The sequence below is a fragment of the Saccopteryx bilineata genome, chromosome 2 (genome assembly GCF_036850765.1).
Source record: "Saccopteryx bilineata isolate mSacBil1 chromosome 2, mSacBil1_pri_phased_curated, whole genome shotgun sequence".
NCBI lineage: Eukaryota > Metazoa > Chordata > Mammalia > Chiroptera > Emballonuridae > Saccopteryx > Saccopteryx bilineata.
The window spans coordinates 110,445,816-110,462,066 of NC_089491.1; the positions used below are offsets into that span (position 1 = coordinate 110,445,816).

General features: G+C 36.5%; 1 protein-coding gene across 3 annotated transcripts in view; it reads right to left on the bottom strand.

The window, feature by feature from the left end:
* The window catches only part of NAV3 (neuron navigator 3), a 296,173-nt gene extending 282,728 nt beyond the window's left edge, over positions 1-13,445 (bottom strand). For all 3 annotated transcript variants that reach the window (XM_066257605.1, XM_066257604.1, XM_066257603.1), the window contains exons 1-2: positions 13,375-13,445; positions 12,723-12,775 (exon numbers count right to left, since the gene is read on the bottom strand). In XM_066257605.1, coding sequence (XP_066113702.1) covers positions 12,723-12,725 — 3 coding nt within the window. In that variant the 5' untranslated portion in view covers positions 12,726-12,775; positions 13,375-13,445. The remainder of the gene's footprint in view (positions 1-12,722; positions 12,776-13,374) is intronic.
* Positions 13,446-16,251: the final 2,806 nt, after the last annotated feature.

Below are 16,251 nucleotides of genomic sequence, written 5' to 3' on the forward strand. Positions count from 1 at the left end.
GAATACATCAAATAAGAGAATGTGGTGTGAGGTGAACTCAGGAAAGGAACACTATGTGAACTGGTCCTGGGTGAGAAACCAGCAGGGAATTCAGAGTAACTGGGAATCCTGAGAGTTGAAACTCGTTTATGTCGGTCTCCACAACTTCTTCATTTACTGATGTGAAAATAAGCCACTCCAAAGGGTGGTAGCCTTCTATCCATTTAAAGAATCTATGTCAAAGAGAGCAGGAGGAAGAAACTCTAGAACAGGGGTCCCCAAACTTTTTACACAGGGGGCCAGTTCACTGTCCCTCAGACCATTGGAGGGCCGGACTATAAAAAAAACTATGAACAAATCCCTATGCACACTGCACATATCTTATTATAAAGTAAAAAAACAAAACAGAAACAAATACAATATTTAAAATAAAGAACAAGTAAATTAAAATCAACAAACCAGTATTTCAATGGGAACTATGGGCCTGCTTTTAGCTAATGAGATGGTCAATGTGCTCCTCTCACTGACCACCAATGAAAGAGGTGCCCCTTCCAAAAGTGCGGTGGGGACCGGATAAATGGCCTCAGGGGGCCACATGCAGCCCGCGGGCTGTAGTTTGGGGACCCCTGCTCTAGAAGCAAGTATCTAGAAATCTGGAGAACAGCAGTGGCAGGAGCCAAGGCCGTAGCGATGAACAGAGCTAGATGAAGAGAACTCTCCATGCCCTGCTAAGGGTCTGCACTTGATCTTAAAGCACAGGGAGCTAATGGTGGGTTTCAAGTGAAAGAAAGAAAGGATTGGTGTTGCATTGAAGACATATACTTTATAGGACCACACAGTACATAAATAGATTTATTGGTAGATAGCAATAAAAGTTTCAGACAAAACTATCTAAAATTTTCTACTATACTATCTACAATGCACTTTGATTTTCTAAATATTCTATGTTAGTGTATTTCATTTAAAGATAGCACTTGTAATGTATTACTTCTTAACACACAAGGCAAATAAGCTGCAGTATGAGAATCCTTATACTATATGTCAGGAACAGAAGCAGAAAAATGGTCTTGAAGTTACTTCTTCCTACCCCACTCAACAACCTAACACAGTAAGGAAATTCATACAGAGTTTGAAACATTCATGTTATTTATTTCAAATAGAAAAAAAAAAAACTTTTTTATTTTTATCATAAAGTCTGGTAAATCAGATATTATTTTTCCTACTCAATAGAGGCTTACAGCAATGACATACTTTTTCTGAGTTTGCACAATTAATAAATAGCAGAGTCAAAAAGCAAATGCAAACCTGATCCTGACCAGTTGGCTCAGTGGTAGAGCATCCGCCAGCACATGGATGTCCCGGGTTCGATTCCTGGTCAGGGCTCATAGGAGAAGCACTCATCTGCTTCTCCACCCTACCCTTTTCACTTTTCTCCCATCCGCCCACCCCCTGCAGCCATGGATCAATTGAAGTGAGTTGGCCCTGGGTGCTGAGAATGGCTCCTTGGTTTTGTCTCAGGCACTAAGAAGAGCTCAATTGTTGAGCAACAGAGCAAAACCCCAGATGGGTAGAGCATCACCTCCCTAGTAGGCTTGCAGGGTTGGTCCCAGTCAGGGCACATGTGGGAGTCTGTCTCACTGCCTCCCCTCCTGTCACTGAACACACAAAAAAAACACAAAAACAAACCAACCCTGTCAGTCTCCAATAAACTTGCTCTTTCTGTCACATGATGCTTTCTACCACTGTCATTGACATTCTGAGGATGAAATTATGTCACATGAAAGTAAAGACAGAGGTAGTAGGCAAATTTCACTTGTTTCATACGTATCCTAAGTTTACAAGGTTTGAATGTGTCCAAACTATTTCTCAAATTTTTAATACATTTTTATATCCTGACAGATTAATATACAGAATGAATGACAGGATCATGGGCCAATGAATGCCTGGAGTCACCAGAAGCCTAGAAAGGCCAGGAATGGGTTTTCCCTCCAGCTTGTGAAGGAAACATTAGGATGCTGACACCTTGATTTTGGCCCTGTGATACTGATTTCAGATTTCTGGCCTCTATAATGGTGGGAGATGAAATTTCTATTGTTTTAATCTACAAAAATTGTGATGGTTTGTTTTAGCAGCCACAGGGAACTGAAATAATGGCCTGGTCGGTGTAGCTATGGTAACTATAGCAAGCCTGAGCGTGAGCTGAGTTTCATGAGCATGCAGAGGTACAGTTTAGCCAATTAATTGTACATCTTGTGCCGTCACAATGCTACGCTGCATGTTTTTCCTTCCCATCTCCAGTCAGTTTGTGTTGTGGGATGAGAAGAAGGGTAGAGCATAGTCGATTCAGCCCTTTAGTTGGCTTGTTTGTGTAGTTGATTGGTGGTTAGATACAGGGAACCAAGTTATTAATTAAGCACTTTTGCATAATAATGAAAAGTTTTGCAGTTAAATAAAACTGGGTGTGCATCCTAGTTATCTAATTTACATATTTTAAGAAATTGAGAAAGCTCTTACTTTCCAGAGGCCTCAGCTTCCTTATGTGTGAAATGGGGATAAAAATAGTTCCCCATAATATAGTATGTAAGGATTGAAGATGTTTACAAATAGTTTAGCTCCATGGTAGGCATATGTGTATATGTGTGTGTGATATATATAATATATATAGTATATATATTATAGAATTGCTTTATGTAAATGCATATATGCTATGACAGAATTGTGTGTATATATATGTGAATAGATATAGATATAGATATACAGGTATGGATGTAGCTATGGAAAATTCATTAGAATTTTAACAGCTAAAATTTTTTTGCTGCTGTTAAAAATTCTATTCCAGCCCTGGCCGGCTGGCTCAGCGGTAGAGCATCGGCCTAGCGTGCGGAGGACCCAGGTTCGATTCCCGGCCAGGGCACATAGGAGAAGCGCCCATTTGCTTCTCCACCCCTCCGCCGCGCCTTCCTCTCTGTCTCTCTCTTCCCCTCCCGCAGCCAAGGCTCCATTGGAGCAAAAGATGGCCCGGGCACTGGGGATGGCTCTGTGGCCTCTGCCCCAGGCGCTAGAATGGCTCTGGTCGCAATATGGCGACACCCAGGAGGGTCGCAACATGGCGACGCCCAGGATGGGCAGAGCATCGCCCCCTGGTGGGCAGAGCGTCGCCCCCTGGTGGGCGTGCCGGGTGGATCCCGGTCGGGCGCATGCGGGAGTCTGTCTGACTGTCTCTCCCTGTTTCCAGCTTCAGAAAAATTAAAAAAAAAAAAAAAAAAAAAAAATTCTATTCCACTTTAGCTGCCTCGGTAATTACAGGATAATAAACACTGTTTAATTTTGTTGTCAATTATAGATTATATTTATATTAAATCTTCATAATAAGCTATAATTGTCAACAGAAAATATTATAAATATAACATTATTAAAAATTGCAGATATACTCTGTGGGGTTTTAATAAATTCCTACTTTCCAGTTTGTTTTAGACAACGAAACAAGGAATTTTATTTTTTTATTATAAAGGTATAAAACTGTTCTATATTTAAATAATGTTTATATGTAGGGCCAAAGTTAGATATAACAATGAATTATTTCACTATTATTAGTGAATTATTTCACTATTTTAAATACATAGTTTCACTACAAAATCTATAAATTATTTTTTATCAAAAAATTATTTTTTATCTCATATGCCCATTGTCAGTCAAATAAGTTTGTACATATGATATATATGTTTGCTTACTTATAGTTTGCATTGGGTGTGGGAGACAGGCTGTAAGCTGGCAAAGTTATTATATCCTAAGGTTTAGTTTTAAGACTAAGCCTTTCCTGCCCTTTTAATACTAAGATCTTTTCAAAACTAAGCTTTCCCCACACCCTTGACTGTTGCATGATGTGGGGTGGTGCACTCTTATGAGGAATCCCATTTATGCCTCAGATAAGTGACTTTGTATCAGAGACTTCCTTATTTGTATATTGGCTTAAAGGGTTTGATTTTTACACTATAAAATGGGGTAACCGGGGCTTGCTCTCTCTCAGTTCCTGAAATTAGCATTGCAAGGAGAAGCAGCCAAGATGGTGGAGTGCTGAAGGAGAAGCCAGTTTGTGCAGAGTTTGTGCAGAGAGAAAGAGATGGGGAACAGAGGTGAATAAGGCTGGTGAGGTTAAAAACCTTTGAATCTAGGAATACTCGGATAAGTCAGTGGTTTTAGGAGCTCTGAATGGAAAAGGAAGTGTTTTCTCACTGTGTGTATTTCTCGCCCGCTGGGTGCGAGCTAGGATTAAAAGTAATGGTCCACCAGTTCTTGGCTCCGTTGTTTCATTACCATCTGTCTGAATCAAATGCGAACCTGCATGGGCCAGGTGGCTGTGATGGTGGCTGTGGCTACTGGATTTACACCCATAATCTCTCCCAACCTAACCAAAGTTTATATTCCTGCTGTACATAGAATAAACAAGTATAATAGTAAAAATATATATATATATATATATATATGCTTATTTATTTTGCAAGGTTGGAGACAAGGGAGGGACAGGGAGAGGAACCAAAACCCAGAAAAAGAAAACGAGGAGGAGGAGGGGGTGGTGAAGGGAAAGTCAAGGGTGCAGAAGAAATAAAAAAGAAAGAGAGGAGGAAGAAGAGAAGGGGGAGGAATGAAGATGATGATTTGAATTTAAAGATTTGTGTCCTGGGGCTGATTTTGTTAAATGCATTTGTTAATAAGTTTAAAAACATATTGGCCTAGTCTCAAATAGACATCAGACCAAATACTGATTCATCAAATTACTGAATAGGAACACAGGCAGCCTCTATGAGACCCAGTTTTTTTGTAGGTTTGGCTATGATGGCTAAGTGAAAAATGCAAGAGAGCATCTAGCACAGCACCACATATATATAGCTGACACTCAATCAACAGGTGAATCATGAGTGGCCTGATACTGCTGAACTCTAAGGTTCATCTCTAACACCTGATGTTTCTGTGGTTGATTTCATAATATTTTTTGTTTGGAACATGGCAAATGCAAAGGAAGTGGGCAATACAATTTTTAAGTGTAACAAGGTACGTCATGAATTTTTGTCTGTATCTATCCACACAAGTCAGTTTAACTGAACTCATATTAAAATCATTTAAGTGTAATATCATAAAGCAACTAGCTGGGAAATGTTCACTGATTTTCAAAAAAATTATCTCATCAAAGAAAACTTTTCAAATAATTGTACTGAGATCAAGAAGACAGTATTCCCCCTCTTTTATTTCCTTTTTCTCTCCTCATAGAAGTAACTTTTTTTTTTTTTTTTTTTTTTTACAGAGACAGAGAGTCGGAGAGAGGGATAGATAGGGACAGACAGACAGGAACGGAGAGAGAGATGAGAAGGATCAATCATTAGTTTTTCATTGCTACACCTTAGTTGTTCATTGATTGCTTTCTCACATGTGCCTTGACCGTGGGGCTACAGCAGATCGAGTAATCCCTTGCTCGAGCCAGCGACCCTGGGTCCAAGCTGGTGAGCTTTGCTCAAACCAGATGAGTTCGTGCTGAAGCTGGTGACCTCGGGGTCTTGAACCTGGGTCCTCCGCATCCCAGTCAGATGCTCTATCCACTGCGCCACCACCTGGTCAGGCTAGAAGTAACTTTTTTTTATAACATTATTGAATTGTCACAGGTTTCTTTTTTTTCTTTTTTTTTCTTTATTTTTTTATTGTATTTATTTTTAATGGGGTGACATCAGTAAATCAAGATACATATATTCAAAGATAATATGTCCAGGTTATCTTAAAGTTCAATTATGTTGCATACCCATCACCCAAAGTCAGATTGTCCTGTCACCCTCTATCTAGTTCTCTTTGTGTCACAGGTTTCTAAGCTCAAAATATCACAGTTCATATTTAAAATGAGCTCATATCTTAGTATATTGTTTTCCAAAGTATGATTTTAAAAGTTCTTCAGCTGTTATATATTTACTATAGAGTACTGTACGTGGTAATTTTCTACGATGGAGCAGTAAGTTCTCTAAAAAAAAAAAACAAAAAAAAAACCTAACATTATGAAAGGGTCACTACAAAATATTTTTCATAATACTACATTTGATTGTACATTTTGTTCACTGGGATACTGGCCTATCAATAGGAAACAATTTATAGCATTTTAAATTAGATGATCAAAATAAAGAGTATGCTAAATGTTTAGAAAATTAGTTGATATTTAAATATAGATTAGAAGCCTCTAAACACTGACATATCAGGGAGGGGAATTAGGAGACTGGATGAAAGAAGGTGAAGGGATTAAGCAAAAAAAAAAAAAGGTATCTAACACAGAGTTGGTGATAGACAGAGATTAAGGAGGAGGGTGGGGTAGGTGGAGGGGGGGAAATGGGGGATAAATGGTGGTGGGAACATCCATGCTTGAGGTGATGGGTAGATGATGCAGTATAGAGATGATGTTTAGTGGACTTGTACACCCGAAACCTGCATGGTTTTGAGAACCAATATTACCCCAATAAATTCAAATAAATAAATAAGTAGTAAAAAATGTTAACATTTCTCAAAGGTTAGTGTGTGTGTGTGTGTGTATATATATATATATATATATATATATATATATATATGAATTTCCTTCCAGAAAAGGAAAACTTTTATATATTCTCTCTAAAAAGAAAATAAATGTACATAGAATCTATAATCTAATCCAAAATTAATTACTTCACTTCAACTTCTATTTGCTAAGCCAATTTAAAAACAATACTCACACTTAAAGCCTTTATTCCATAATACAAAGTCAGTGCACGAAAGCATTCTTGTATTTTCAACATTTATTCAATTTCTGAATGGCAGACCAGATAACTCCCACAAAAATAATAATTTCCATGTTTCAATTTTTCTTTATAAAATAGACAATGTATTTTAGGGGATATCTTTCCCATTTTAAAATGAATATAGTTTTAAAAAGTTATGAGGATTGAAAATCCAAATACATCTTTAGAATAGAATACTGAACAGAATCCATGGTCTTTGGTGTTCTGTTAAATCAATCTAGCAAGTCAGTTTCAATGGACTTTAAAGTTCTAATTTCCTCATTGTAGACATAGGCAGAGACTTTGAGCATTTACTGAATTCTTTTTCTCTGGGTCAAAGAGTAAGAATTAGAATTCCAGTGACCATTGTCCTTTCAACATGACATAGTTCCTCTCAATGTCTCCATCTTCTTTTAATTGCTTCATCGAAACTTCAAATTACTGGTATACAGAACAACTTCTACAGATAAACTCAGTTTTAAAAATCAGCTACGTAATATTTTAATAACTTCAATATAAATTTTCTAATACTAGTAGTTATTTATTTTTCTTCTAGAGTTTGAATATATATGAAAAGAAGGAAATCATTAATGAAATTAAAAAGGAGAGATTTTAATCTAGTATTTTGTTAGCTATCAGGGCTTTGTTCATAGTAAAGCATTTGTCTTCATTCAGCTATCTCTTTCTAGCCATTCTCAGAGATGAACCATTCCAAAATGGCAGGGGATCATGTGAATGAACTATCTTAGTAATATTCCACTCCTCTGAGTCAGAGTGATAGAATCCTGCAGTGAGCCATTTATAAGATTTTATTAAACCTTTAAGAGCATTCTAATATTTTCTCCCATCCCTATTTGGTGAGAAACCCCATCTTATCTAAATAGGTCTTTTCAAAAAGCAGCAATTACATGTGGTGGCTGGAAGAATTAAACATTTTAAGGACAGAGAACTGATAGAAGTACAGGATACTTTTACTCTCAAGGATAGTCTCACTGTCCAGATAACTGCAAACAACAGGACTGGAATGAAGATGCCTGTGAAATCTATATGGTAATTATCCTGAGGTCATAACCCTGTGGGTCACGGAATCAGATAATAAAGGAAACACTGAAAATTAATTTCCTATTTTCTAGGAATTAAAAAGGGAAAGAGGCAAAAGAATATAAAAAAAACTCTTACATCAGCAAGTCTTCAATAACATGATGTGATGATAGAAAACACAGGTGAGGCAAAGAGAAGCAGCAGCAAAGAGGAAGGACAAGCTGGGACGTTTGCCAGATCCCTAGCTAAGATATATAATCTAATTCTTGGTTTGCAGTTACTTCACATAAACAAGTTTCCTAATCCTTCTATGCATTTGTAAAAGTCCTCCAATATAATGGTCTATTTTAAAATAAAGAAAACTTTGTTTTCAAAACAGCTTTTCCTCTACATGTCTTACATTTTTGTCTCATAACCTTGCACTTGTGCTTTTGCATTTCAAATGAATGTTGGGCATTTTTTCCATGCTATATTTAATCTGCTGGGCATTCTAGACATTCCTGGTATTCACATAGTTTACTAATTTATTTCCTCATGTAATCTCACCAAAGTTGCGGCATGCAGCATATATTTTGAATCCTGATACCACCCACCTAGAAATTACTTAACAGGTGCTGTCCATATTAGTAACTTCCTCTTTGGACGATGTTAAATATAGTGTAGAATAAGCTCCTAAAAACTAAGTTTATTTTTCAGGGAGAGTTTAGTCTCAAGTTTATTAAGGAAAGACAGCCATAATTTAAATCTCTGAACAAATATGAATCACAATCTCTCGATAGTGTTAATAAGTTGCTAAAAGGACAAGTCCATATTTTTCTTAAATATATACCCGTTGGTTCACGTTACTTAAAAGGATTATTTTTGAATTTTCTTTATCTATTATTAGATACTACAGTTGGATTTTTCTTTACTTAATAACGTAACCATTAGAGAATCATATGGAAATGAATATATAGTATCTAATATTTGAAATTATCATATTGATTTGAATTCTTCCAATTTCTATGTATGCCATTGTAAAATACATCTTTATACAGTCATATTCCATTATGACATGGCACAAAGAAAAATGTATCACCATTCTTTTCCAACATTAAATCCTCAACACAGACCAAATTTCCTCCTTTGCTACTTGCTGTGGAATTTGAAATCATCACTTGTCTCCTTTTCCCCCTAGGTCTTCCTTCTCTCTTCCTACTGCTTCCTCCTCCTTTGTTTACTTTCCTCCTTGCAAAAAACTCCCCTCATCTTGCCTTTCTTTCAAATTCTATGTATTTTTTTATTTTTCTAATCAACAGGAAACTCTTTAAAAGATTACTTAAGACTCGATGGACATCTGTACCCCTTAGTTACTCCTTAACACACAAGCGCTCTACAGAAGATGCTTACATAAAGGTCATCAATGCCAGTCTAATTACCAGAAGAAATTTCCACATTCCAGTTCACCAACTAGTTGGCAATGTAACATTTGACAGTGTCGGCCACATATGCTTGCCTTACTTTACCCTGTCTTACCCAGTTAGTTCAACTACTATAGCTTAAGCAATCACAGTGACCCTAAATGTTAACAATCCATACTTGTTGATCCCCATTCTCTCAATAATGGGTTCAATCTCTCACCGCTCTTTCCTTTTTCTGGATCATACACATATGTTCATCACAAACAGACTCATATTCCCCAATGTGAGACCCTCAGCCTTCTTCCCTTCTGACTTTACACAGACCTTTGAGATCTCATCCTTGTCCATGGTTTCAACATTACCTATACACTTGGTATATTCTAACCAATACATTACTTCTGATCTTCAAAAACACATGCCTAGTAGCACAAAGTCACTTCCTACTTCATATTCCAGTGGATATCTCAAATTCTGTTTGTCAAAATATGAATGTGTCATCTTTCCCCCTCATGGTTTTAGCCTGTTTTCTCCCTCTATATTAATCATCTTGTTTAATGATAACCACTTACTCATTCAGGCCAAGAAATGAGAGACCATCTTATACTCCCTATCCTCTTCATCTTTGACATATAACTTGAGACCAACCTGTATTCTACAGTTTCCCAAAAGCAACTAAGGTGACACTTTTAATATTGACATCAGGTCACTCCTTAGCCCCACTTTAAGTCTACTAAAGGCTCCTCAACCAATAAAGAATAATATGCAAACTCTTTACTTTGGTCCTACATGATGAGACTTCCCTTGTCCCCTCTAAACATTTCTCACTGTGCTTAAACCACCATGGTCTATCTGTGTCTAACACACACAGAGCTCATTTCTTCAGAGTCCTTTTGTTCCTGCCTAAGCAATAGCATTGCTATTGTTTATTTAAATATTTGTTCCTGCGATCTTCAATTGTCCCTATACCTGGTACCTTAGATGCTCAGCTAATATTAGATAAATATGAGTTGTTTGGCTGTTACAGGAATCCATCAATATATTCTAGAGTCTTACCACAAGAAAATTTCTATTCTTAAAGGATTAAGATATTTCAATTAAAGTTATCAGGTCTGAAATTTAAATAAAGACAACTTGTGACTAGAAATTGTAGTGAACCTAATTTTACCTTACCTTGTGTTATTAAATACAAATAGCAGCCAATGACCATAAAAGACCAGATATATGAACAGATGTGGTCAAAAAAGTTCTATGAGTAAGAATAGCACACAGTGTTCCTGACACAGTGCCTCTCAGTTGTTATACAATAAAAATACAGGAAACATCCTGTTTGGAATAGATAGATGAAATTTATAAGTCTAGTCATGCTATCATGATTCTCTTTCCTCTACTTTCTTGTTTTTGTTAAAATCTGGAATTTTTATTCTTGATAATATAGTGCCAATGCCAATTAAGAACAGAGGCAAAATAAATCAATCAAAAAAATTACATTTAAATCACATGTGTTCTTCTGAATCAACATATTGAGGGCATGCCAATTCCATTCAAAGTTAAACCACATCAGAAAAAGTTAGAATCTAAGTTACTCAAAATCCAATGTGATTCTGACTAATACTTTTTGGCTGGAAGAGCTACCTCTGCTTTATATTTATATATCTCAGGCTTTGATATTTCTGTTTTTTTTTAATTTGTTTTTTATAAGAAGCAGAAATATCAACCTGACATGCATACTAGATGTTACATGACATTTGGGGGCTAATAAAGAGTAGGAAGTAATAAAAAATTAATAGTCATACTTTTGAGGATATTTTTACAGATTTGAAGACTCTGGTGCAAATATTTCAGATGAATATCTAAAGATTGAATCTCTATCCAATTATAACCTTTGTACATATTTTTTTCTCCTGTCATTCATAAGAATGAGCTTAGTTTTTCATCAAATTCCTGTCATCAGAATCAAATTGGAATGACAGTGGGGAGGTGAAAGCTTTAGTATCCAACACCTCCTTATGGTTGAAATAATGAAAAAAATAATTTAAAAACCAACATCATTGGGCTTAAGAAACATAGTATACAATATTTAGGGTCTAGAAAGATTTTTTAAAGATATTAAAGCCCTAAAAATCTTTTAACACGTGTTAATTCATGTATGTGGTCTTTATAAAGTGCGTAGCAATACCATTCTGTATTTCTTATATCAGTTTAGGTAGTTAAATATGTTCATAATTACATGCGATCATCATACCCTAATTGGAGAGCATTTTATAGATGAGGAAGCTGAGGCTCAGAGAGGTTACATGTCTTCTCAATGTCACAGAGCTTTTATTATAGCAGGGGATGAAGCTATATAAATGCTTTCAGTAAGACTTCAGAAAATAACTATAATCAATCTCTATAAAGTCATGCTTGTGCCCAGAGTAATTAAATCAGGAAGTTCCCTTAAACTTAATATCTTAGAGTCTTTCTCAATAGTGATTTTTTTCCCACAATGGCTACACAGAGTTCACAACATTGGAACAGGTCCTTGGAGTGCTCATCACACACACGTACGTGTGCGCGCGCACACACACACACACACACACACACAGAAAACTGATGTGCTAGTTAATCATTTTCAAAATAAATTCCTTCTCTTATTTTGGATTTTAGTCTTCTCTTTAAGTAAAACAGGTCAGCAGGTCAAAAAAGTTTTTTTCTTTCATATTCTAGTCTCTGACAATTAAGAACTCACAAAGTTTTTATAAAATGTCTATCCTGTGCTAAAAGTTTTGGAGGAGACCTCATATTGTGGATTTTGGCTACCGCTCTTGATTATATCTTTTGATGTAAGTTCAGTTAAGGCATTTTGTGTTTCAAGTTGTCCTCTAACATTAAGTTGTGGCTATTTCATTAAGGGGTGAATTTTTATTTCAGCAGTTTATCAACCTATTATTTTACTATAAAACTTAAAGTTTTACCAGTTGGTAAAGATAAGAGAATACTGAGGGAGAGACAGACCTCTAGATTGATGACTTTCTGGAAGAGGCTATGACTCTTACCTCATAATTAGTCACTGCTCAGCAAACTTCCAGAAGCATGCCTTTAGAGCTATTTCCAAATGTGCTGAAGAATCTATGTGTTTGCACTGGACTTTGTTATGAACAAAGAAAAAACTATTTATGTATTTTAAAAATGCACATAGTAAGTTCTGTTCTCTAAGCCAGTTGTCCAGACAAAAAGACTGCACTTAAAATTGGAAATGTGTTTTATTACCACCAAGATCAGTGTTAAATTATTCAGACATCAAAACAAAAAAGATGTCAAGGATGTGATAAAACACCTGGAAATATGTTACTTAGGAGTCATCCATATTCCACTATAATGATGCTATCTATCACTTGTTCATAAACTGTACCCTAACAATATATGATAGAACATGTGAACAAGAAGGAAGACATGCAAAAGAATTTTCTAGTCAACTTACATAGATGCGGTTAAAGCTGGAAGTGAAGATAAGCATATTTAGAATAAATATGAATCTTACCATCTGAGATTGACTCCTAGGACATCCATTGATATCTTCAACTTTTTCATTTGCTAAAGCCAAGAAATAAAAGAGAGATAAAAAGAAAGATGCTTAAGTATAAGAAAGTGAAACACAAAAGAAGACTAAGGAAAAAAAAAACACCAAGCAAAATGCCTCGGCTATATTCCCTCTTATCTCCCAAGCTGTGTGTGTACAAGAGAACACACTTGTTAGCAGCCACCAATTCCATAGGCACGAGTCAGGCAAATTAAAAAAAAAGAAAAGCGAGTGAGAAGGAAGTTCCTGCTAATCCTTTGGCCTGTGCTCAATGACGGCTGCCATGAAACCTTCACAAATGTCCTTGCTGGGTCAGGATACAGTTTCAAGGAATCTCCGAGTGCACAAGTTGCTCCAACTAATGAAATGCACACATGGGACACATATGGTTTAATGAGGCATTCATTTCTGACAACTCAGTGTATGCAAGATACAGTTCTAACCATTTATAAGTATGGCCCAACTGCCTCTTCAAACATTCTCACAAAAAGACATAATTAAATCAGGGGAGAGCTACATGGACCAAGTTTGTATGCATTCAACTTAAATAGTATTTTACCAGAAGGAGTGGGAGTAGATGCTTTTGTGGTCTCTCTCAGGGGACAGGTCTTACCAATGATCTGGATGATTTCAGCTAGCAGGACTCCATCCGCAATGTCTTGTTGCAAATCCTTGATCAGCCGCTTGTGGCCGGATTTTGCTAGGTAGTGGTTGGCCCAGTCCGTGTAAATCTGTTGAGCAGAGGGAGGAAAGAAATGAAATGGGATGAAGGGATGAAGGAAAAGAGAGATAATAAAAATGCTTCAAGCAAATGTGGGATTCAAAGGGGAGCTATTCTGAATCGCATTCCAGTTTACGAAGTCACAGCTCAAAAGGAAACAGTTGTAAAAAAAATTTTAAACAGCTCTTTCCTCCACTTATCTCTTGTTTCAAAGGGAGATGATTCATTCTCTTTCACAACCAGAGACTAGTCACTTGTGACACAGCAAAACTCCCTTCCCGGATGACTCCTGTTTGCAAATCAGTTTGGGATTTCACTCTCTTTCCCTGGTTTTCTATCTTATTGTAAATACTCCTGTTTAACATGGTAAAAGGAAGCCACCTGGCCTGATTTCTGCAGAAACCTGACTATAAAGATTTGTGTTTCTCTGAGAAGATTTTATTAAATTTGTCACATGTGATACTGTATGTGACAATATTTTGGCCTCATTTTAGGAAATGATTGCACAAGACTAAGATATTTTATCCTGACCATCATCTCCCATTTCAGCCTCTTGAAATGTGTTTACATAAGAGAAGAGAGGAAGCAAATGAAATTATACATAGAAATTACAATATAGAATTGAGGATGTTGGCGATTTGACATAGAGTAAAGGTGACTCTTCAGCAACAGGTTATGATATAAGGAAAAGATGGAACTGTTCAAAAATTTTACGAAAATAAAATGTTACCAATTTTTGAAATGTAATGGGGCACCCACTAATGTAATGTAATCTAACTGAAAGGAAATTAATATGTGTTCAGATTTCTCAATTTCATGGTGGATTATATAAATATATCAGTGAGTTTATTGCAAGGAAGACTATGATATGGAATGTAAGAGAAGAACACAAATTTTGAAATGAGATTGAAGAGGGGAATTAAATGAGAGGGATGAGATAAAATGTGTTACAGAAGCGCTGGAATTAGAACTGGGACCACCGTGGAATCTGAACAGAAGTGAAGGGAAGTGCCTCCTTTAGAGACGGTACGAGACATAGACAGACAGGAAAAAAACAAAGATATAGTTGTTAAATCTATAATTAAAACAGGATTCTTAAAGAAGAACAAATTAGATGGAAAGGGAAGTTGTAACTTAAATGGTAAGCACTGAATGCCAAGCCAATTGTAAAACAAACAAACAAACAAATCCCAAAACACTTTTATATCTATCATAACAATACACATTTTTTATAAAATAAATCACAAGTGAGAGTCTCTCCACAACTTGCAACCCCCCCAACTTTTAATGATTTGGTATAAATAGTTCTAGAATTTTTTTCTAGAACTTTTTACAAAGGACACCATATTACACATACGCACACACACAGATTTTAGGACAAGATGACTCAAATTTTATATATCATTCTGAATTCAAGTTTTTATGTAACATTATTTTAATAAAATTTCTTTTAAAATATTTTTTTATTGATTTTAGAGAGAGGCGAGAGAGAGGGGGGAGGAGTGAGGAGCAGGAAGCATCAACTCCCATATGTGCCTTGACCAGGCAAGCCCAGGGTTTTAAACCAGCGACCTCAGCGTTCCAGGTCAATGCTTTATCTGCTGCACCCCCACAGGTCAGGCAAAACCTCTAAGACCATTGCCCATATATTTACCTCACTATTTTCGATGTTCTATTACACGGAATACCAATCCTCCATTGAAGGACATTTAATTTATTTAACTATGTCACCATTACATCTAAAGTAGTGAGAGACATCCTTATATACCTATCTTTGCACACTGATATGCTGGTATTTCCATAGCATCAAAACCTAGAAGTGGGGCTGCTATTTGTATGGATCTTAGGTACAGACATTCAAACATACAGCATAGAAGAAAGAATGTTTCTTTATCTTACAATATACAAAGTTGCATCTTAACACATATGTAGGAGTGGTTAAGTTTCTTGAGAGCCATAAATAATAAAAAACAACCAGCTGCATAATAAAAATGTGTGATAGCAAAATTATGTCTCCTTTCTTTATGGTCACAATCTTTATGTTGAAGATATTCAAGTGTGAGAAAAATAGTTCTGAATTAGAAAGCAAGCACCTGATTTCTAGAGGACCCTCCTTTACTTGGTGATCATCTTCCTCCATTAAGATTTTGTTCTTCTTGTATTATTGTAAAATTTCATTTTTATAAGGATGTATATATAGTATGTAGAATCTAAAACACTGAGTACTACCTCCTCATCTACACATCATTCAAAGCATAGCATTAATTGTTTGGCCTTCTAGTAGAAATTTCAGGTTGATCCAGTCCTTTTTTTTTAATTGAATTTAATGAGGTGATAATGGTTAATAAAATTATATAGGCTTCAGTGTACATTTCTGTAACACGTCATCCGTATGCTGTGCAGGTATCCCCAAACTACGGCCCGCAGGCCACATGCAGCCCCCTGAGGCCATTTATCTGCCCCCCCCCGCACTTCCGGAAGGAGCACCTCTTTCATTGGTGGTCAGTGAGAGGAGCACTGTATGTGGCGGCCCTCCAAAGGTCGGAGGGACAGTGAACTGGCCACCTGTATAAAAAGTTTGGAGACCCCTGCACTCCAAGTCAAGTCTCAGCCCATCGCCATTTATGCCCCTCCCTCTTCTACCTGCCCATCCCCCTTCACTCTGGTAATCACCATGCTGTTGCAGGTAGACCCATCTTGATTTGTGCCTGTATCATAGGCAGTGAGTTATAAGGCTCAGTTGATTAACTTTAAAGATAAAGAACATGA